Source organism: Gopherus flavomarginatus, chromosome 4 (assembly GCF_025201925.1).
Source record: "Gopherus flavomarginatus isolate rGopFla2 chromosome 4, rGopFla2.mat.asm, whole genome shotgun sequence".
Taxonomy (NCBI): Eukaryota; Metazoa; Chordata; order Testudines; family Testudinidae; genus Gopherus; species Gopherus flavomarginatus.
The window spans coordinates 3,280,611-3,304,119 of NC_066620.1; the positions used below are offsets into that span (position 1 = coordinate 3,280,611).

Sequence of the window (23,509 nt, forward strand, 5' to 3'; positions counted from 1 at the left end):
CAGCCCCTGCCATCTCCTCACGTAACCACGCCCATCAGAGCCCCGCCCACCAACATCGCTCTCCGTGCCCCCATTGGCTGCTTTTCCCGGATGGCCCTGCCCCGTCCCCTGGTTGGGCGCGGCTCCCGCCGGTCCCGCCCCCTCCCGTCCGATTGGCTGCGGGCGGAGGCCGGCCCGGCCCGCCCGGCGCTGAGGCGGAGGCTGCGCCGCGCCGCGGGTCTGGGGCTCCCGCCGCCCCCTCCAGTGTCGGCTCCCGGGCGGCGGCGGGATCGGGGTCGGGATGGCGGCGGCGGCGGGCGCGCTGGCGGTGGCGGCTCCCGGGGCGGGCGGCGCGGCCGGGCCCCCGGCGGGTCCGTGCGGGGCGGCGGGGTCCGGGCCGGTCCCGGTGCCCATGAACTTGTTCGCCACCTGGGAGATCGACCGCTCGGCGCCCAGCTGCGTGCCCCGGTGAGCGGCGCGGCGGGGGCGTGGGGAGGCTATGGGGCGGGGGGGAGCCGTCGGGGTGTGGGGCGCCAGGGGGAGCCGTCGGGGTGTGGGGCGCCAGGGGGGGCTGTGGGGCGGGGGGGAGCCGTCGGGGTGTGGGGCGCCAGGGGGGGCTATGGGGTGTGGGGCGCCAGGGGGGGCTATGGGGCGGGGGGGAGCCGTCAGGATGTGGGGCGCCAGGGGGGGCTATGGGGCGGGGGGGAGCTGTCGGTGTATATGTGTGGGGCTATGGGGAGTGGGGAGCCGTTGGGGCTATGGGCCGTGGGGCACCATGGGGGGTTATGGGGCGTTGAAGGGAGCCATTGGGGTATGTGGGGGGGCTATGGGGTATGTGGAGAGCTGTCGGTGGGTGTGGGGGGGGCCCGTGAGGCACTGTCGGTGGGGGGCTATGGGGTGTGGGGAGCTGTCAGTGGGGGTGGCTCATGGGGCATTGGGGGGGAAGTTGTGGGTAGGGGGAAATGGGGTGGTTGTGGTGCAGAAAGTGTCAGAGTAGAAGTGGGGGTGGGGGGTGGGGAGTTTATGGGGATTGAGTGTGGGGGGGAAGGCAGGGGGCAGGTTGTAGGTGATATGGGGTTTCTGTGTGTGGGGGGGCTTATGGAGCAGGGTTAGTTGGGGGGCTCATTCTTCCACAATGGGTGCTTTATGAAGAGGGTAGGTGGGGTGTGAGGGGGTATCTGGGGACCAGGAGGTGTGTGTGGGGTGTATTGGCCCCAGTGTGAGGCGGGGGGGGGCATGCTTTGGAAATCCCTTTCCAGTCTGGCTGGCTGGGGGGGGTGTCAGAGCTGTCCAGCAGTGGGTCTCAGTGGGGATGGATGTGGGAACCCCCAGAGGGAGGACTGTGGCGCGGCGGGTGCTGCTTGTTCTAATGGGTTTTACAGAACTCTTTCTCTGGGTTTTGTGGGGTTGGAGAGAGCAGTGGGTTTGAAGAACGTGAGAGCAGAGTGACTCGGGAGCAGGGGATTTGGGTTGTGGGTGAAGAATGTTCGCGGTGAGACTCTTTGGCAGTGACGGGGAAGGGTGGGTAGGTTTGGGCCATGGTATGTGGCCTGGTTTTCATGAATGTTTAGGGCATGCATAGTGTAACCAGTTCTCTGGTCTTGGGGGAGTTGGAGTTCTACAGCTTGGTCTGAGTCTGCTTCCCTCACCTCCACGTCATGGCTGATTAGCCTGGAAGAGTGGCTTGAGTGCCTAGTGGGAGCTCACTTTCCTTGCTGCCAAGAACTCCCTTGTGGTGCTCCTAGCTTCAGTGCTGCTCTTATCCGTGCTTTTGGTAGCTAGAGACACGGCCCCTCTCTCTACACAATGTAGGCACGTTCTAACCAGAGAAGACAACACAGTCCCTGCCCTGAGGCGCTCACAATCTAAAGACAGGCAGTGTAGGATGATGGAGCGTAACTTAGGTCCGCCTGTCAATAACACTTTTAAAATAGGACATGTAAATGAGTCCCAAATTACTCTTTGTCCTCATTGGTCAGTGAGCTGCCCGTAGGACTCCTGGCAGGAGTGGGTCTCCAGGAGTGGATGTGGAGAAGGTAGTAGCCTCATGTGGGTCTGGGGTGGGGGGAGGACATGCTGAAGAAGGCATGGAGAGTGAGCTGACATACAGGTAGATGGGGCTCTGCAGTGGAAAATGAGGCAAGGATGGAGAAAAGGGAGGTGGGCCGAGGGCTCTGAATATTAAGACAAACAGCTTGACTTCTGTGCAGTGGAGGACATGGTCACTCGGACATGGAAGATGATTTTACCAGCAGAGTGTTTTGGATGTAGTGGAAGAAGGCAGTGTGTCAGAGGGGCCAGGGATAAAGAAATTGCAGTAATCTGGGTGGAAATGAGGGGCCAGATGAGTTTTCGCTGGAGAACTCAGAGAAAAAACCAGATCTGACAGGTTATGGGGGAGGATGTTACTTAAAACTTGGACCTGTCTTGCTTAGTTCTTTAAATAGCCTAATTGTGACTGGCTAGATGAATCTTAGTGGGAAAACTGACAAAAATGGGCACACTTGTCCAGAGGGGAGAGAATTGTGCTTGTGACAAACTTTTAAATGAGATTGCTAGACATGAGAGTTGGCTTTTAGAAACAAGTGTCCCTCTGCTTATTTCTTTACCTACTTCGTGAAGACAAATGTATCTCAGATGCTGTGTTGTCTGACTTGTTTACTAAACTCTTATGTTGTCTTCCTCAACGCTGTCTGTCTGTGTAAGATCTTGCATTGATGCCCTTATCATAGTGCATGACTGTAGGAACACCTGTCTCTCTTCTCCGGAGTGCTCAAGTTACTGGAATGATAGATAGCAATAGCATTTGAAGATTTTTATGAGCTATAATTCCTTTGGCTAATATAGTCTCTTGGCCTGAGCAAGGGAACTGAAATTTAGCCTCCTGTACCTCTGCCCTGGCACTATTTGCCTCATCTCATGAAGTGAAGCTCTTCCTGTAGGAACATACTGTTGCCCCTGGCGCCAGCTGTGGCAAGTGTTCAGAAATGCCTTTGGCATCAGTGAATTCACTGAAGCTTGAATTCTAGCAAGAGAAGCAGCAGGAAGTATTGTTTCCATTACTGAGCCATGCTGACCCAGCTTTTACCGGATGTTCAGGTGGCTAGATCTCCTCAAGTGTAGATGGCTTTTTTTGGTTGACAGTGCCTGGCTGGAGTAGACGCAGACCAGATTTGGACACACCATATTCAAGAACTTGATTTTCAAATATGGATTTTGTGTTGCAGTGAAAATCCTTTTGTACTAAATCTCAGAATGATTTGTACTCTGAGATCTTTAGTGCAATGCAGATACTCAGAGTTGATCCTGGGATGTTGTAAAAGGACCCACTGGTGTAACCAGGAACATTTGCATTAGGTGTTAACCTTGTTGATGGATGATGATGTCTGGATTTATTAGACCTGCTTATGACAGGTGAAAAACAAGAATAAAAAAATTTGCGTGCCAACTCTTGAGGCCAGAGGACATTGGATATCTTAGTTAACCATGTGTCTTTTGGTTAACAAATCCAGGCAAATGAGGATCAAAGAGGCCTCTTGGTTACTTAGATGATAACTTAATCAGGAGAAGCATTACAGTCAAATGGCTGCTTCTCCGTTTATTTTAGTGTCTGTCAACATGGTGTTTAAATGTTGCACAAAACTTAGGCAGATTAAAAACCCAGAACAAAAGTGTCTTCTCTACCTACGTTCTTCTGGGTCTGGTGAATGTGTAGGGTTTTTAAGAGTACCTCTGTACTGATGGGGAGGAATTAAATGAAAAGTAAAGAATATTAAGGAAACTTGCAGTCAATGACTGAGCAACTTGAATGAACACAGCTGGGCTATAATATTCTGAATAAACTATAAATTGGCAGCAGAAACCTGGATAGCAGTGACGCTGAAAGAGACCTTGGGTTAAAGGACAGGATCTTGGACAGAAACTTGGAATGTGATATGGCTGCGAAGAAGCCAGTGCAGTTTTGGGCTGCATAGTCATACTCTGAGGCTGAATCACAACACGGAGCAGGGAAGTAATAGTTTCTCTCTACAGTTCTAGGGTGACTTAGACCAGTGGTTCTCAAAGCCGATCCACCGCTAGTTCAGGGAAGGCCCCTGCTGGGCCGGGCTGGTTTATTTACCTGCCGTGTCTGCAGGTTCGGCTGATCGCGGCTCCCACTGGCTGTGATTTGCCTCTCCAGGCCAATGGGGGTGGTGGGAAGCGGCAGCCGGCACATCCCTCGTCCTGCGCTACTTCCCGCAGCCCCCATTGGCCTGGAGAGGTGAACCGCAGCCAGTGGGAGCAGCGATCAGCCGAACCTGCAGACACGGCAGGTAAACAAACCGGCCCAGCCCTCCAGGGACTTTCCCTGAACAAGTGGCAGACCCGCTTTGAGAACCACTGACTTAGACTGTTATATTTATTTCTGGGCATGTTACCAAATGGATATTGACAAATTAGAGTTCAAAGAAGAACAGCAATGATCGGGGAACTAAAGAGAGGGATTTATGCAGAAAGAGTAAAGATGCTCTGTGTGTGTGTGTGTAGCTGAGTTCAGTGGCAAGGTGTGTGCATGTGCACGTAAGCTACAACAAAGAGAAGACTATACACACTAAGGAAGGGAAGAAATGTTTTTGGGGTGGTAAAAGGCAAATAGTAGGAGTAATGGGATGACGCTTAGAAAGGGGGAAAATATTGGGAGACGCTTGTACGGTAGGTTTGAGATGGGATTTAAGGGGGAGGTAAATGGAATAGGAAGTGGATTGGCTGCTACTTTGAAGAGCACTCCTTATTGTGGCTTCCCATAGAATGGGAATCCTGTGGCTTACACCAAGGACTGGTCACAATAGCACAGTGTGGTCACAAGGTCTCTGATGTTTAAGGAGTGAAAAGGGTTAATGTATTTTGAGGCCAGAAGGGACTATCGTCTAGTCTGACTTCTTGCACAACTCAGGGCAGAGAATTTCACCCAGGAATTCCTATGTTGATCACATCCACTGTATCCCTAGATAAGTTCTTCCCATTGCTAATTCCCCTCTGGATTTAAAGATTGGCACTCTGTCTTCATCCTTAATTTATCCAACTTCAGTTTCCTGTCATTGGACCTTGTGTCTTTGGTGTGAAAAGCTCTCTGCTCTCAGAAATCTTCTCTCCATGTAGCTGCATGCAGACCGTGATCAGGTCTCTCTTAACTTTCTCTCCAATAAGCTGAGCTTCCTAAACTTTCCCTCTGTGGGAGGTTTTCCAGATCTTGAATCATTCTTGTGAGCCCTTTGTAGTTTGTCAACATCCTTTTAGAAATGTAGACATCAGAACTGCAGACAGTAACCAGTGATGATCTGATCCAGCTGTTCTCAAACTACGGGTCAGAACCCTGTTCTAATGGGGTTGCCAAGGCTTAGACTTGCTGGGGCCTGGAACTATTGCCAAAGACCAAGGGCTTCAGCCCTGGGTGGCAGGGCTCAGGTTACAGGCCCCCCTATTGGGGCTGAAACCCTTGGGCTTCAAATCTCCTCCCCCTGCCCATCAGCGGGGCTCGGGCTCCACAGCTTAGCACCATCCAGGCAAATGGCTAGTGAGGATTGCTAGTATCATGATTTTATTTTTTAAAACTAAATCTTTGACTTCAGGCCAGCTAATTGTGTGTGTCACTAGGTGCCCACATGTTGGTCACTCGCCCTCCTCTTCCCTCTGCTTGTTAGGCCCACTTGTTGTCATGTCTTAATTAGATTATGAGCTCTTCAGGGTGGGGACTGTTTTACTTTATGGCCTGGGGCCCAGATCCTGTTTGAGGCTCTGGGGCACTCCCGTAATAAAGTGTAATATAACCTCACTATTGGAAGTCTTCTTGGAAGGGACCTTTCTGTGTGTTACAAGTATGTTGTGTTTACCCAAAGTCCTAATCAAATCTGGGACTTTTGCACTGACCATAGATGCTGACTTGTTCCCAGCTGCTGCTAGAAAGGACATGCTGAAAGGCCCCCTGGCTGATAGCTGCCTAAGATGCCACCTTTAAGGTAGATGTCCTCTGAAACAGCATATGTGTGAAACCTTGAACAATGAAATTAAATGTCCATATCTCATGGGTTCATTGTGATCGCAGGGTTGTGCTGAATCACAGAAGAATAGTTATGGGAGCTAGCTACTGTGCCTGGCAGGATGTCTTCTTCTTGGGCCTCAGAGCGCTTGGCTAAATCAAGAAAGGCTCAAATGGATTTAGAATTTGTTTTTAAAAGTCTCTTTCAAGGCTGATGAACAATATACTTAAGTTTCATTCCAGAGCCAGATGTGTCATCCTTCCTGACTTGGATTAAATTTGCCAGCTTTCAGGGGTTGTGGGACTTCTGCTCCTTGCCCACTCCACCCTCTGAATGTGCTGCTCTGGATTGGGAGAGGCAGGGCTGGCACTTTTTGGCTCTGGGAGCGCTCAGACACAGTGAACAAAGCTGGATTTCCCTGGCACTGGGCTGTTGTGCAGATATGTGGAAGTAGTTGAGCACCTGGAAGCCCAGTCTCCTGTTTTCTGATCATGCAATTAAGCTACCCAGCTGTGCAAGAGTGATTGGCTTCCCAGCTCTGCCTCACCTGCTTGGTTTCCATCCGTTGTGCCTGAGGCCCCATCTGCACACAAACTTGCATTAAAATAACTCAAATCAGCTTTAATTCACACCTCTAGTTATAGAGGTGCAAGTCCCTGTGTGGAAGCTTTTATTTGGGATTAAGTGTCCCATTCTGATTTTGTTTAAGGAAGGTCCCGCGGAATGCTGTCAGTATGCCTTTGCTGTATGGAAAGCATGAATCGTGAGGTAGCCACTGTGAGTTAAAGGAGTTTGAGGAGTTGCACTGAACTTTCTAGAAGCTCCCACTTCAACATTAATTTGGACTCTTACCAAGTAATATTCCATTGACGTTTCTAGGGATTTTCAGTACTTCAGTATTTTTACCCACTGTGCTGTAAATTTGTGTGATATGCACAAGATAAATTCCTTCAAAATAAAGAGGATGGGCCCTTGCCTTTAAATGAGAAACAACCCATAGAGGCTTTACTACACCTCTAATGTTAAATGAAAAAACCTTGCAATAATAACGTACGTGCTGTGAAATCAAGCTTTGAAAAGTTAGGTAGTTCCAGAACATTACATACTTTTACAGTGGTCCCTTCTTCCTTGACAGCTCTGCTCCAGGTTTGTGTTCAGTATCATAACTGCTTGCTTTGGTGATGAATACGTCCTTGCTCCTCTAGTTACAGTGAGAAAGAAGGATTCCGTTCTGGCAGGCACATCAGCAGAATTGCTGAAGTCTATTTGCCAAATGGAATTCTACCTTCACAACTGTGCAACCACAGCTTCTTGGGAGCAAAACAAGGCTGAATTTGACCTGGTGACTCTTTTATGGTGGTGATGTATGAGCTGGAAGGAGCCCACCTTTCTTTGAACATCCCAGATGGATTTTGTGGTGTTGGTAGTTAGGGGGGAAAAAAACTTGTCTTTAGAAACTAATCCTGTCTGTACCAGATTTCAGAATGGTAGCCGTGTTAGTCTGTATCGGCAAAAAGAACAGGCGTACTTGTGGCACCTTCGTGACTAACAGATTTATTTGAGCATAAGCTTTTGTGGGCTAAAACCCACTTCATCGGATGCATGCAGTGGAGAATACAGTAATCTCCACTGCATGCATCCGATGAAGTTGGTTTTAGCCCACAAAAGCTTATGCCCAAATAAATTTGTTAGTCACGAAGGTGCCACAAGTACGCCTGTTCGTTTTTGTCTGAACCAGAGTCCTTGGGAAACAGTCCATGTGGAACCCCATGGTGCTATCTTTAGCAAATCACTTGTGACTTCTGCGTTGTTTATTGAAGTCCCCCTCCGCCCCCCATGCATATGTTGGAAAGTTTTGGACTCATGGAAACATGATTGGAAGACACAAGTTGCCATAACTGAAACTACAGCCGCAGAATCTTAAAATAGGGGATCCTTAGGTGCTAGCCGCAGCCACCCTCCCGTTGACCAGGAGACTACAGGTTCCACGCATGTAGTGCCTCCACCTGGATCCAAGCAGCCTGGTGGTCGAACCTCCATTTAGACAGATCAGCAGCCTCCTTCATGCCGTGCAAGGGATAGATCCTAAAGATGTAATGCAGTGTGGAGAAATGGCTTCAGCCCTAGCTCTGGTGGCACTGCTGTGCTTGGGCAGCAGCTCTTCTCGCAGCCCTGGGAAGCTGAGCTTCCTAGCGGATCAGTTACAGGCCGTCACTCCAGAAAAGGAAATAGGAAGGCTGGATTCAATCTGGCTTTATTGCACCTCAGTCTTGTGCTTCCTGAATGTTTGCCTCTCGGAGGCTGTTGTATTGCACAGTGAGGGTCTGTGAACTGGGCGTTCGTTTGTTCCAGGTGGAATATCTTTATTTCTTAATATGCATATTAGGCTTCCTAATAAACACTCATGTTATTCCATAACTAAATCAGATGCACTGACTCTAAAGCAGACAAGCCTTTAAATTTCCAGGGACACTTTTGGTCTGAATAGGATGGTCAGAGTCCCCACTCTGGGAGTGTTGATTGATTCCAGATTGTCCTTTTGAGGAACATATTGATGCTGTTGATGTGCTGGAAGCTCCAGGCTGGGAGTGCTGTGCAGTCGTCCAGTTGCTTGCATGGAAACAATCTGCTTTGTAATATGGTTTGATTACAGTCGTCTTTTACCCCAGATAAAAAATAGAATGTTCCAAACAAACATCTCATCCTTGTCCGCTCTTGGTTCTCCTTTGTCACTGCTGCCTTTAAGCACCTCTCCTCCGTAAGCCCTGAATCCACTTGGAGTCATTTTTCTCCAGATCTGTTAAATTGTATTTCTTTAGAATGACTCATTTGTTTGATGCCTTTGTGTTATTCTCCATCCTTCTTTGTCTTTGCTGCACTTCTAACTTGGTATCCCCTGGCAACTTAATTGACATGCTCTGATGTACTTATGCCTCCTTCCAGGTCATTAATGACATGCTAAATAAAACAGCCTAACACCAGTTCCTGCAACACCCCACCAGCTAGACGGGCCTTGCAATTCAGTACTACTTCACCCTTTAGCCAGATTTCAGTCGTTGTGAGTATTCAGATCTAAACAAATCTGAGTTCTGTTGGTCAGTAAGACAGTCTGAGATTACCAAATGCTTGTCTTGCTCATCAACAGAAGCTGGTCCAATAAGATATTACCTCACCCATCTTGTCTCTGCCTAAAAGCCTGACGTTTTCCCACGTGTTGTCTCTCCAGCTGCTAACTTTGTACTGTAATTGGATCAAAGATTGGTCTGAATTACTGTTGTAATTAAGATTGGTTTCTAACAAGGGTTTGAGATTGAGTGAGTGACATTTTATACTGCTATCAAAGCAGCTAGGCAGTAACCTATCTGTTTTCATACCGTATCTATTACGGTGGTATCTGGTGCTTTCTGGCATGTCTCTCTAGCATACTTCAATTAACCATGACCGCTTGCTAGATTCTTGGGTGCCGTATGTATCAGGGCTTCGGAGCTGTGCTCTGGCTCCGCTCCAGCTCCAGGCAAAAACCTGCAGCTCCACTGCTCTGGAGCTGCTCGGGGCTCCACTCCAAAGCCCTGGTATGTATTTGTGGTTGTATTAGTGCTGTCTTGCTGCTGCTTGGCCTGGGACCTGGCTAAAATGGAGCTCAGCTGATCATCTTCATTTATAAACCGATTCGATGAGTTATGGCTGTTAGCACCTTTTCTGGGATACTGCTTCTCCACAGCCTCCTCTTCTGTCAAGTTCCTTGTCTGCCAAAGGAGGGAATGTCTGGGCAGCAATAGTCATAGGCAGCTGCTGGAGTAGATTAAGTTTGTGCTGAAGTCTGGACTGCTCATGCTGTGTGTTTCTCCACGTGTGGAACGATCCCAGCTGGAGGGCACCGTGTCAGAGCTTTAGAAGAAATGGAAGGTAGAGATGAAAAAGATCTGTCAGATCATGCAGCCCATCTCCAGGGGACCAGTGCCTTGCTGTTCCCTGTTTGTCCATGCTGTAGTGGATTTTGTCCACTCCTAGCTTGTTAACTTATTATTTGTATCACTCTAGTGCCTGGGAGCCTTCGTCATGGATCAGGACCCCAGTGTGCTAGGAGCTGTACAGACAGAACAAAAAGATGGTTCCTGCCCCAAGACTCTTATGGCCTAAGAAAACAGGTGACATTGATACAGAAGGACCAGCGAGGGAGTACCAGGAAAGATGGAGATGATACTGGTCAGCATGATAGGCATAGCAGTGGTATTAGCGCACCGACAGCCTGGTTTTGTAGGCATCCGGCAAAGGAGGTGTGGAGGAGAGACCAGACCCAGACAATGAGGTGGCTTTGCAGATGTGTATGGGCAGCTCCTCCCGAGCTGGAGGGCAGCATGGAGGTGCTTGTTTGAAAATTTAACAAGTGAGTATTGGTGGCTGATCAGAGGCGAGAGTGGAATGAGAGATGGTAAGTGGGGATAGACCAGTCAGGGCCTGGAAAGTGAAGATAAATAGTTGGTTTATGCGGAGGGGGGGTGGTAAACCAGGGAAGGGGTGCAAAGAGACGGGGGAATGATCAGCGTGACGGGCGGGGAAAAGGCTCTTGGCAGCGACGTTCTGAATGGGTGCGAGTGGCGCGAGATGGCCTTTGTCAAGGCCAGAAGGAAGGCTGTTGTAGTAGTGGAGATGCCAGGCGAGAGCTTGGCTACGAGTTCTAGCCGTGTGGCTGTATCTTAGAGACATGACAAAGAATCCACATGATTTAGACACAGTGTGGGTGTGGGGACCTACCGGGTTGACGAAGATGCCCAGGCTATGGGGCTGAGCAACAGGAAGGTGGGCGGTGTTGTGCATGGTGGTGGAGAAGGAGATGGTGGAGAGGGCTGGTGGAGTGAAGAGCTCAGTTTTAGCCATGTTGAGCGTGTGCTGCCTACACGAGATTGCCCCAGCGATGGGGCTTGCATGTCTCGCTCCGTAGCCTTCGGCGCCCCATCAGGAGGATTTCTTTGCCATTAGCCTAAATTTCCCTTTAACCCCATTTCTCCTAGGTACAGCCTGTGTACCACACTTCAGTGTGTACGTCTCTCTTGCATGTAGACAGCCTTCTGCTGCTGTGCCTGCCCCAGCCTTCAGCCATTGCGTAGCCAGGTCAGACATGCAGATGTTCTGAGCTTTCCTTCGATCCCCCTCATACCTCAGCCCTGCCAGCCTCCCTCCCTTGGTTTCTGCACTACTATGAATTCCAGCTTATGAATGTTTGTATTTGGCTTCCCTTCCCCCAGTTGCTGGGTTGCTCGTGGGTGTGGTTAGACAGCGCAGGGGAATGGAAAGGGAAATGATGTGTTTTTGGGGGGTGCTGTCATCGCCTGTAGGGGAGGCAGGCCATTGTGAAAGGGCGGTGGGTGGATTGACGAGCGCTGGATCTCTCTGACAATGTGGTCTTGCCTCATTTGTTTGAATACCCCCGATGCTACAATAGATTTCTGCTCTTGATGCCTTAGCGGAGTTCAGTGTTCCAGGTGCCACCACGTGGAGCTACGCAGAGAATCTGTTAATTGCTGACTCCATGATGTGATCACCCTCCGCATATGAAGCTTGAAATTATATTGACCTTTTTTGCCACCCTGTTGCCTTGCAAACTCCTGCAAGACTAGACCAAAGACCGAGCGCGTATGGAGTTCTCTGCTAGACACCTTCCCCAAATTTGATGCCTAGCCTGTTACGGCTTCTTTGTAGCATTCCTAGCCACCCAATTCTGAATTTTTCAATATCGGATTTTGAGACAATATCAAAAGCGCTATTAAAATCCACATGTGTGTATTACAGCTGCTGAGTTCCTGTCAGCCATTTGCTTTTCACTTCTTTCTAAAAGCAATCCCATTTGATTGACAAGTACTCTTTATAACCTGCCCTCATGCTGCTTATTGCTCATAGTTCTGTAACTCAGTTTTTTTCTCTCAATACCTTGTTCCATTGGATTAGTCGGGGTAGAGGCAGGATTGTTAGGGCTGTAAATTCCAAGATAATGCACTTCTTTAAAACAAGGTGCTGCATTTGTTTTAGGTCTGTCTCTTGGAATTCCCGTTTTCAGTGCAGCAGAGTCCCTCAATTCCTGAGTGCACATCATTCAGATCAGCTGACTTCTGTTTTTACAAGATCTTTCTTACCAATGTTCAAAGATCTTTTCTGTATTTTTTTATGCTTTTTAAAAAGCAGCTCAGTCATTTCTGAGTAATTCATTAATTCTGCATCCCTCACTTATTAATGGACCTACTTTCTTCCTACTACTTTCCCTTTGCTTTGAAAGTCCTTCATAGTCCCTTTGATATCTTTGGCACTACCATCTTACTGTCTTTCCCCCGCTCCTGTCTTCCCTGCAAGCCTACAGTGAATGATTCTTCTTGTTTGATGTCTCTGATTTTCCGTTTCCAGGCCAGGTTTGTGTGTACCCCCAAATCTTTGAGCCAGTTTGTTGTGAAGCCACACTGGCCAAATCTTGTTCCTTGCGTTCTTTTTCAGAGGCTCCCTGATCTGTTGTGCTTTCAGGAGTTCCTAGGATTCTCCTTTGCTATACTCGTAAATTTCAATGTTTCCTCCCATTTCACTTGGAGACTTTCAGAATTGCTCCATACGTGCTTTCCAGAACTGTCATACCCTGATTGTTGCTGCTTTGACACTCTCACCCCTTGTTGCACCGTAGATCCTGGTTCCAGCCGTCCCAGTTTTTCTCATCTGCTCATTCCCTGTCCCCCAGAAGCAGGTTCTGGGTAGCTACTTTAGTTGAAATTCCAACGTTCCAGAACATAATATATGTGCCTAGAGTAAATCTTGTAATTTAGGAACTTCCTTCCTGCTGCCTGTTAAGTCCTATCCCATTGCTGGGGAATTTTCTGTAGTTTTGGATTACTGTGGGAGCTGGTCCAAGAAGCTTTCATTTCCCTCTCCTGGAGACGTGTAGCAAATACCTATGTTCGTGTCTTCTGTTCCTTGTATCCTTCCATGTAGAATTTCACCACCACGCTCTTTCTCTTCAGATTGTGACTAGCTAGCACGGCGGCTTGATGGGAATCACTTTTAATCTGGTTTTGCCGTTTGTACTGTTTTCTGAAGAGAGGTTGATTCTCATTGGTTGGGAACCATTAAAACTAAATAGAGCCTCTGGTCTACGCTTGGGATTTAAGGCCCTCAACTGGGAGGTAGGGGATGTGGATTCACTGTGCTGTCTGCCCAGAGGCTGCTCAAGGCAATCTGAGACCTTAGGCAAAACTTCAGCATGCCCCGCCCCCTCCTCATAGGGCTAGGTTGGCAGGTTTGTCCCAGCCGTGGTCTCTGATGCAGAGGGGAGATTTGAACCCACACCTTCCTGGGTGAGAACCTTAACCACCAAGCTAGACAGTCATTCTCACACTTTCTGTCTGACTCAATGAATATTGAAGTGTTTACACAAAGTGGAGCAACTTCAGCAGGAGAAACCGAGAGCAGCCCCTCCCAGATTAGCTATAGCTGGGTGGTTAGGATGCTCCCCTGGGAGTGGGGACCTCAGACTTCAAGTCCCTGTTTGGAGTAGGGGGTTCAAACCCGGGTCTCCTATGTCTCAGGCAAATGCCCTAACCCCTGGGCTAAAGGCTTTAAAGACACTTTCCTCCCTCCTGCCCCCCAGCTGGCCCAACGTGGACTTTTCCTATTTGCTGGAACCAAACAGAATATTTTCCCGGTTGTTGTTTGGTTTGCTGGCCAGTCCTGGGACTTGTCCTTAGTGTGTTAAAAGCATATTTGCTAAGAAGATATAAAGCACCTTTTCCCATAGTCTATTTAAGGCCATAAATGGTCCAGTTGTAATCGCTTTTCATGCTTTATGTTAGCTCATTAACACATCAGGCTTTTGCCTGTGGAAACAATGGCTCCATCATTTAGCAACAGGTGCCCATCACAGGCCGTTAGCTCTCTAGCTTTCCAGAGGCAGCACTCTGTTCTCACGTCCTTCTGTGCTATTTTCTGCTGGGAAAAGTGGAATCCACCTGCTGAGTCGTACAAATAAGAACTGAGCTGAGTGTACTTCCTTGTTAAAATTCCCTCAAAGAATAGCAATGTATTTGGGGGCCACTGGTGGAGAAATGCTGACTTCCTGCAGGTCTGAGGGGAGGAGTAGGGGGAAATGTTGAAGTTAAAACAACGTGTGCGTTAGTTATGCTGGTCCAATGGCTGCAGTATGGTGCACTTATCTCTATAAAGGTGCTTCTACTGGGGAGAATGGCTATCCCAGTATTTATGCACCTTCCTGCTGATACAACTGCGTCCAGGGTAGGAATTGTACTGGCAAAGCTATTTGCAACCCTACCTGAAATAGCTACTGTATATGGAGACAGATCTGTGTAGACTGAGCCTTTATTAGACACACACTGAATGATGAATTTGTATTGAATGAGGGAAGATGGTATATAACCCCCTCACACCCTTTGGATGTTACCTTGGAATCTCAGCTGTTCAGGGCAGGCAGCTCTTCCTGTCTCTGGACAGCATCTAGCATGTAGAGTGCCAGCCGAAGACAAATATCGGATCTACACTGGATGGGTTTGTTGTGTGGGAATTGTTATGATGGTTTTACAGCAGGATCTAGAGGCCATGGCTGAGATCAGGGCCCCAGCTGTGCTGGATTCTGTACCTCCGTCCTTGCCCTGAAGAGCTCACAGAGTACAGATGGATAAGCCAAGGGGTGGGGCAGGAAACAGGCACAAGAGAAACGAAGTGACTTACCCAAGGTCCCATAGCAGGATAATAGCAGAGCCAGCAATGGGAGCCATGTCTCATGAGTCCCAGACCACTGGATCCTCCCTACCTTCCCTGGGTTGGGTGTATGGCCTGTATCTGTTGGCTAGTCTGTGTCTTGCTTCTGAAGTGCTTGGGATTTGTAAATGATGTAATAAGCAAATCTGTCTTGTAATGACCCAAGTGTGTTAAAACAAACGGCTGTTGGGAATTTCCGGGGGGCGGGGTGTGTGTGGGAGATCACATCTCTTCTTTCTTCTGGGATTTTCTAATGTACCTAGGGGTGTCAGGTGCCCACTGCCCAGTGACTTTCATGGGTGTTGGCCATCTTACTACCTTAGAGTATGGTGGTGGGAACCCCAGAGCTTTCACTACATGGGACGGCTGGATCACAGTATTATTAGTGTAAAGACACGGAGGATACTGGCCAAGCTGCCAGGCTTCTGAGGAGCCCTGGCTCATTCTGTGTCCACCTGACAAACCACAAACACTTGCTGTCTAGCTAGGTTAGCCAGGCACCCTGCCCGTGCTCCACATGATGCTGAGAAGTGCTCAGTCGTGACAAGCTGTCAGCCCCTAGATTAGAACTTGGTTGAATTGCTTGGTTTCACAGCCAGTGCCAACCCCGGGACACTTCCTATCAGCCAAGTTACTGAACCTCTGTGTGCCTTAACTGCAACCCCTTTGAAACAGCTGGCGCATAAGAATGAGTATCAAAGAGACATCAGCGTTCTCTCTTCCAGACTGCTGGCCCAGCGATTGGAGGTTTTGTCTGAGTCACTGTGATGTTGGGGCAGGGCATGGGACACCCGCTTCCCATGAGGCTCATTTGCCTCCTCTTGAAATTAAGCATGTGCATTTGCGCCTTTGATCTGTAGGGGACTTTTGGTGGGGAATTTTACCAGATCCTGGTATTTACTTTCACTTGTGAAAAGGAACCTGACTGGTTTGGGAAGACAGACGTCTTCCTCTGCTGGCCTGTACTTATTTCTCCTCTGGTTTTAGCTAACAGAATTGTAAACTGTTTAAGAAAACTAGACACCTCTCATCCTTGAAAGCTATTTCTTGTGTGTGAGCCAGTGTAAAAAGGATTTTATGGTATTATGTGACAATTTGTGTTGCCATCTGCCCAGTTAATATTAAATTGCTTGTAAAAATGTCAAAAGGGGCCATTTTAAAACGTTAACATGAAAGCACTTGTTCAATTTGATTAATTTTCAGAGCTCTGTTCTAGCTGTCAGTGAGCTATAACGGTGAAAGTCTGAAGACATGCTGATTTTTCTTTCTCTCATTAAAAGGGAGATCAAAATCAACCCTGGTTAGTTGTATTGCGGCTAATATGTTATCGTTGGAAAGGCTTTCCACTTTCCAGAATAAACCATATAACATGACAGTGCTGGAATGAGAAACCCGGGTTTGACCGTTCCCGAAATGCAGGGCTCTGCTAACTGAGCTCAAGAACATAACATAAGAACGGCAGTACTGGGTCAGACCAAGGTCCATCTAGCCCAGTATCTTGTGTACTGACAGTGGCCAATGCCAGGTGCCCCAGAGGGAGTGAACCTAACAGGCAATGATCAAATGCTCTCTCTCCTGCCGTCCATCTCCAGCCTCTGACAAACAGAGGCTAGGGACACCATTCCTTACCCATCCTGGCTAATAGCCATTAATGGACCTAACCACCATGAATTTATCCAGTTCTCTTTTAAACGCTGTTATAGTCCCAGCCTTCACAACCTCCTCAGGCAAGGAGTTCCACAAGTTGACTGTGCGCTGTGTCAAGAACTTCCTTTTGTTTGTTTTAAACCTGCTGCCTATTAATGTCATTTGGTTTGTTATCTGCCCTAGAACGACCTTTGTTTTCTCTAAGCTTCAACCATCCAAAAGGCTGCAGCACATTCACATAGTGCCCAATCCTGATGCAACCGCAGACAATGGCAAAAAAACCTCCCATTGACATCAGTAGAAGCAGGATTGGGGTCCCAAATGATACAAAAATTAATGACTTTGCTTAATTACAACCCATTTTCCCAAAGATAGGCAGGGCCAATGAGTTTTCAAGGAGACTTGTTTAGAAATGCTTAGAGGGCAGGATCTGTGTTTGAGCTAGGAGGAAACCAACAGCTGACAAGTCAGTTAAAAAAATTACCCTGGATGTTAATGATCTGTTACCCATGTCGTTTGTTTCAGCAAAGTCTGAAAAACATGTTAATCTTTGGCTTCAGAGCAAATCTGAGAGCTTAAAGCCAAACAGATTTTCCAAGCCACAGTTACAAGAAATTTAAATTAGGGCTTTTATGGAAGATGGTTACCACTGTAGCTATGCAGAGATTACTGTCTCTTCATAATACCTGATACCACAATAACTCCGGTGAATTTTACATTAGCTATAAAAGCAATATGAGGAAAGGCTGAGGTGACCCACTCCATTGTAAAGAACACCAGTGGGCTAAAATGTACGGGATAGTAGAATGTCTAGGGGAGTTGAAGCCTGCTGTCCAGCACAAACTATCAACTGCGGGACTCCAAAAGGAGACCTACCCTGCCAGTAATGCAGATAAACACTGAATGTGCAGGAATTCCACAGTAATGGCTGTGGAGCAGAATGAGGCATCCTCATCCTCTTAATCAACGTACGGAAAACAGCATGCGGTTTCTCCTGCATCTATACCAAAGCAGTGACCACTTCCCCATGCAAAGTATTCGAGGACCAAAAATAAGTAGAAAACAACCTCCTTCCAGATAACACTGCTGAGAGAGAGTGTGTGGTTTTTTTTTCACAAGGGCATTGAAAGTCCCTGGAATTTGAGTTCCTAACTCCACGAGGTACTGTGGGAAATCCCACCCCGTTCATCAGCCCCCTGAGCAGAGATCAGACACCCCCGCCCACGGCCACATGATGCTCAGTATCATGGACCAATACAACCCATGTGACTTGGAGCAGAGCACAATCAGTCTCTCTGCTCAGAACCAAACTTACACTAGGATGTACCTTACCTGGATGAGGTGAGCGAATACACACAGCGCTGCTGCTGATCCCTGCATCCCTTGCACTGTCTGGTTCTAGCCAGCTGTGCTGCACCACCCTCTTAGGAATGCAAATGAGCCACTCTCTGCAAGGGTTTATCTGAACTAAACAGAGTTACTCCATGCTGGAAGCGCTCGCGTACTTAGTGCAATGAATTGTAGCGCACTGAATCCACATTTATTGCAGACTCTGGAGTCTTCTTTCAAAGTCCACTTACTTCGCTCTGTTCTTGTGCATCTAATGCTGCTGCAAACGACTTTGGCACTTGGCCAGTGGCTATCCCACAGTGCTTTGCAGGCGACTTTCACTGACCTGTTTACCTGTGTGCCCTCCCTTGCTCTGGAGACAAGTTAACTGGACGGCCCCTACCCCTGTTTGTCCATTGGCCCCTGGATTCCAGTTTATCTCACTAGCTGTGACAGTACTTCAGAATTCCTGCAACTTGCCGCTGGGAGCGGTGCTGAGACCTTGGCACACTCCGCCATCCAGGGAGAAGCGTTGGTGCAGGAAGCTCTTGTGGCCACTGTCTGGAGTAAAGACCTTTAAGTGCACATTGCTAGGCAGATGTCTGCGAAGGGCCACAGCTGGGATGCAGCACAGTGCTGGATAAAGAGCAAACACCCCTGGAGCACCTATGTTAAAATGAAGGATAACAGGGAAAAAATCTGTCTGGGGGCATGTCCCCGATCTGCCTTTTGAGGAGCTGGATGGGGTTTTATAGAACTATGTAACCCCTGCACCCAGGAAGCTTATGGAGCCAGCAAGACTCGCTGGTGAAGAGATCTTTCAGGAAAGCCAGGATCTCGTCAGGACTCAGGGCGCTGGCACCACCTGCCAGGCAGAAGATGAGCCTGATTCCTGCCCTGCCATCACCCCTGCTGGGGCTGAACTGGCTAATCCCAGGGGGGAACCTCACTGGGTGCGTCTTTTTGTAACTTTAACATCAGTTATTAAGTTAAATGTTAATTGATTATTTCTGCCATGCTGGCTTCTGGGCCAGGTGCTCGCTCCCGTCCATCGCCCTCCACTGTCCGTCCAGCCCTCCCACACACCGTTCCAATACGGCAGCTGTCTGCCTTGGTCTCGTGCTGAAGTCCCATCTACTGGCCACTTTCAGGCCCTGCCACGGAAGACATTCGCCCATGTGCCTATTTTCTTCCACCCCTGCAACTGTCCTGCCCATTGAACTCCACTTCCCTGCCGTTTGCCAGCTCCTGATGTCGGCTGGCAGTCTGGTCTGGCTGGAGCCTCTATGTCACCGCCCTCCTGTGTCAGGCTGGAGCACGAATCGCTCTTCTGGGCGAAGTGCAAAGGTTTGCCGAGACCGTGGCTACAGGAAAGGAAGTTTGGTGGTTTCACTGTCCGTGAGGTAGACATTGACTTTGCATGCCCGTAAGGGTGTAACTCCCCGCAAGGTATAAATACGGCATAACCTGCGTCCTTACGCGCTGGTAACCGGGGATGGTTCAGGCTATTGCTGCAAAGCTCAGGCTCGTTTTCTCTGCACTTTCAACATGTCTGCAAGGGAGATAAAGCAAAATGAAAACCTTTAAAATACCCTTCACAAGGAGTCAACAGTTCATTTTGCACAGAAAATCGTTTGCACAAATGGAGGTGGCTTTTCGAACACACCCCATGACACATGGGTTGCCAGAATTTTGCACATCCACAGCCCAAATAAACACTGAACTACACTGCCCCTGCTGCCCTCTCCGCACGGCCTAACAGCTGGATGGACAGATGCACAATTTCAAGCCTGAGACTCAAAATAAGCATTAGGAATTCCTGACCGTACTGGCCAGGCTGTTTAGACTAGGGTGCCATGCTGGTGCTCAGCCGGCTCAGCCTGCTGCCCATCGTTCGGGCTTTCACCCTTACTCTCAAAACCTGTTTACAAAATGCAACATGCTGCTGACATTTTTGGTGTTTATTTTTTTTCTGCTGCCTCCAACTTATTCCACCATCGGCGCCATCTCCTCTGCGAAGGGCCAGACGTGCCTCCACTGGCTGTTCTGCAACTATGGAGGCAGTTGTTAAATAGTTCTGTCTAAGTGGCCTGTGAATGGCTTCATTAACCAGAGAAGCAGAGGATAAGCTGGGTCTCCCAGGAACCAGAGGAATATCCAGAGTGTTCCTGGGGGCAGCTGTCCTTTCTCCATGAATTTAAACAGAGCTGAACTCTGAAAGATCCTAGCATTGTGTGGACCCTTCCAGACCACCTAGCCTTTGTGTCCGTAGACGTGGCACGGTGGGTGATAAGCCTTGGAACACCGTGGAGAAATACCCCTTCCTGTTCTTGAATTCTGAGCCCTCATGGGGTGAGGGGCAGGGAATAGGCACAGGGATCCCATCAGTTGCCCGGGTAGAGTTTGGGAACCCCCCTGTGTGGAAAGCCATCAATGACCTCCTGGACATTACTTAGCTTTGCACCCTGTTTCCTGGCACAACATGCCTGCATGACAGTGACCCCAGCGGTCAATCTTCCCGCGCCAAATTGGTTGGCTATGGACCAGTAGCGTTCAGGAGTGGCAGCTTCCAGATCTGCCTGCCCATGGATATGTCGTCGTCCTGAAATTCTCTTGCTACTGCTGGTCAACCCAAGTCTAAAGAAAAATACCCTGTCCCCATCTGGTCTGGCTTCCCGAGCCCAGAAACGGCACTGCACCCTGAGAAGCTGCTCTAGGAACTGGTCCTCTACTGTCAGTTGCTTGGCATCTTCCTTGTCTGCATCCCAACTCCACTGCCACTGAAAATCCTCCTGCTTCAGGAGAAGCTGCTGCTGCCAGCACATCATCTGCTCCGCAGTGCGGCTGGCAAAGTCCTGAGCCGAATTTGTCCAGCTCCGAGTGTGAGATGCAGCCTGTGCATGCTTGAGGTTGCCGCGTGGTGCTGCGGCACAGTGCTGGGTCCGTGCGGGCCAACTACGATTTGAAGACGATGCTGGCCCACCCCCAAAGGAAGTATGGGGCAGCGACAGATGAAGCATGGAATTCTTAAAAAATGTGACTTCCACTCCTGCATCCCACAGTGCACAGCAAGGAAAATCACAGAAAGCAAACTGTTCAGCAGCGATGCAAAGGAGCATGGGATACCCTCTGAGAATGCCACGTCCTCAGTGCACAGCAAACCACCCCTGTGCTTACGCAAGGTTGTGCGTTGACCGAGAGTAGCCCGTCCCATGGGCGTGCTATCCGTGGGGTTTGTGCAATGCGCATCACCTAGCGTGCAGCAAAAATCTGTCGATTGAACCACCCTGCCCCCGTGGAGAGAGTAAATTGACAATTGCTCGCTGGCGCTATATGGTTGTGTGTAGGGGGCACCTTCTTCCCCTCTCCCTTGGGCCGAGGCTCTTTATCATTGAATCAGTACAACGCAGGAGAAACAGCTCTTAGCTAGTGACATCAAACGTCCTGGCTTGCAGCTGAATCCCTTTTCTGTCCACGGTCCTTTCCCAAACCTCTAGTCATGAGGCGTGTGTGGGGCACCCCCCATGCCAGATCAGCATTCCCTCCCCTTCCTGGTGCTCTTAACATTACAGGAGCACTACAGGGGCTCTTGCGTTGGACCTGGTACATGCGCCCAGTGGGAGACAGCCCCAGTCCGGCCAAGTTTACAGTCTAAGTAGATGGACAGAGTGTGGTGGTAGAGCTGGGTTGTCTCCCTTTTGCTGCCTTGTGCTCTGGTTCCTGAGTGCTGGGCAGCTTCTTACAACACCTGTCTACGTGGCTGCATCAAACAAACCACTTACTGAGTAGCAGGTCTGTCTGTTGGTCTCGGAGAACAGCTGCTAGGAACCCCAGATGGTGAGATGGTTAGCCTAATGAAACAAGCTGTCTGAGGAGTGAGGTGAGCTTTCCAAAACATTACATGCCAAACTTCCTTTGTGTGTCCACGATTCTCCCTCCGTCACTTCCCTATCCCACCCCTGAGGGCCATTTTGAGCCCGGAGCCACCTGATCTCTGGTGTCCCGCTGAGAAGAGGAGGAGCATTATGGCTGTTTCCCAGCCTCTGGCGGAGTTGCTCCCTTTCTGGATACCATTCACCCCTCTCTTGCAGGGGTGATTTATCTCCTGGGAGCCTACAAATGCTTCTGAAGAACGAAAAGCCTTGGAAGTGGGCCAGATTACACTGAAGGCCAGACATCCTCTGGAAACTCCTAACTCCTTCCCTGTTTCAGGTGACCCAAGCCAGACACTTGCTATCCTCTCATTGTATTTGGTGCATTTCTCTGCCGCGCTCTCATTATGGGAAGGCTGTATTTAAATGGGACAATGAGGGGACGTTGGCGCAGGCAGGTCTGGTGGACACCGTTGTGGCATTGCACGGGAGGTGAGGTAGGTCATTCAGGCAGCTAGGAGAAAAACCACTCAGCTTGGCAGGTCCAGACCAGCACCTCACTCTGCCAGCCAGTGCAGGTCCAGGAGCCTAGCTGTAATGGGCTCTCTGTCTGAGGCCAGTTGCTGCATTCGGCGCCGGCTGGCTGTCCTAGAGTAGCTGGGGATCAGGTGACAACCCCTGCTGTGAGCGTCGTGCAGATGAAAAATAGCTGGCAAGTTTGGACTTGGAAGGCTGTCTGTAAATGTCATGTCTCTAACCGCCCAGCTGTCCTCTTCGATTCCTAGGTCGTGAACTCGAGCCATGGGCAGTGTGTGAGTATGAGGGTAGGGCTCGCTCTCACTGGACAGTACTGTTTGGTTTGGGTGACCTGGGATGAACGGGCAGTGCATGGCAGGGAGTAAGTTGGGCCCTGCCCTCGGCACTCAGAATTTCCCCTTGAAGGAAGTTATTTCTGGGAAGCAGGAAATATGCAAGAGTCCAGCTTGGTTTCATCGCTGGGAGTAGGATGAGCACGCATCCTGAATTGGGTGAGACAGTCCCGAAAGGCAGAGTACAAGTCCCAGTCCCTGGCTGAATGACTCGGGGACAGCATTTATCCTGGATTTCCTGCAGCACCGCTCCGTTCCTCCCAGGGCTCAGGGGCGGCGCTGGCCTCTTCTGCGGGGAGGGGAGGCTGAAGTGGGCCCTACCCCTCCCTTGCCACGAGACGCCGCCCCTGCTCCTCTTTCCCCCAAAACCCTGCCCTTGGCCAAGTCGGGACTGGGATAAGAGCCACCCATGGACCTCGCACTGCTGTGGGGAGCGCCAGGCCCTCCATCTGCCCTGGGCTTTGTGCCCTGGGGGGTGGGGGCACGTGCCAGGGGATGCTCGCAGGGCTCCTGCATGTGTCCTACTTTTGCCTTTTGAAAACTGGTCGCCCAAACGGGGCGTGGGGACGAGGAACTGAGCATTTTGAAAGTCAGGCCTTGTTTATTCTGAGCCAGACTTAGGCCTTCAGGTTTGAGGATTTTGGCCACTGTTACTGTGTTAGTGACCTTTGAAGGGGAGCTGTTAACTTCTAAGAAGGCAACTCTAGTCTGTTTTAGCACTCGCGGTGTTTCTTGCCCTTGTTTGAGGGAAGCCTAGGCTAGCAGAGCTTGTTCTGCTAGATGAATAGTCTAGTGTCATGGACTGTGTTGCTTAAACAGGATCGAGTCTCATTCCGTATAAAAATAAATGTGCTGTTTGCATCTCGCTGTTTTGTAATCTGCTTTAAGAGGAAAACAAAGATTGCAGTGAGCTTGAGAGACCAATCCAGAGGATCAGATTACTGGAGCAAGGACTCCTGGGTATGCGAAAGGGACAGAAGTGGTTATTACATTCCCACTCCCTCTACAGGGACTGCTGGCGAGGTATTGGATGGATGCCATGGCGTAG

The 23,509-nt window shown here is 49.5% G+C and overlaps 1 protein-coding gene across 2 annotated transcripts in view; it reads left to right on the top strand.

The window, feature by feature from the left end:
• The first annotated feature begins 339 nt into the window (after window positions 1-339).
• LOC127049868 (phosphofurin acidic cluster sorting protein 2-like) overlaps window positions 340-23,509 on the top strand; it is a 119,906-nt gene continuing 96,736 nt past the window's right edge. For both annotated transcript variants that reach the window (XM_050951192.1, XM_050951193.1), the window contains exon 1: window positions 340-447. In XM_050951192.1, coding sequence (XP_050807149.1) covers window positions 392-447 — 56 coding nt within the window. In that variant the 5' untranslated portion in view covers window positions 340-391. The remainder of the gene's footprint in view (window positions 448-23,509) is intronic.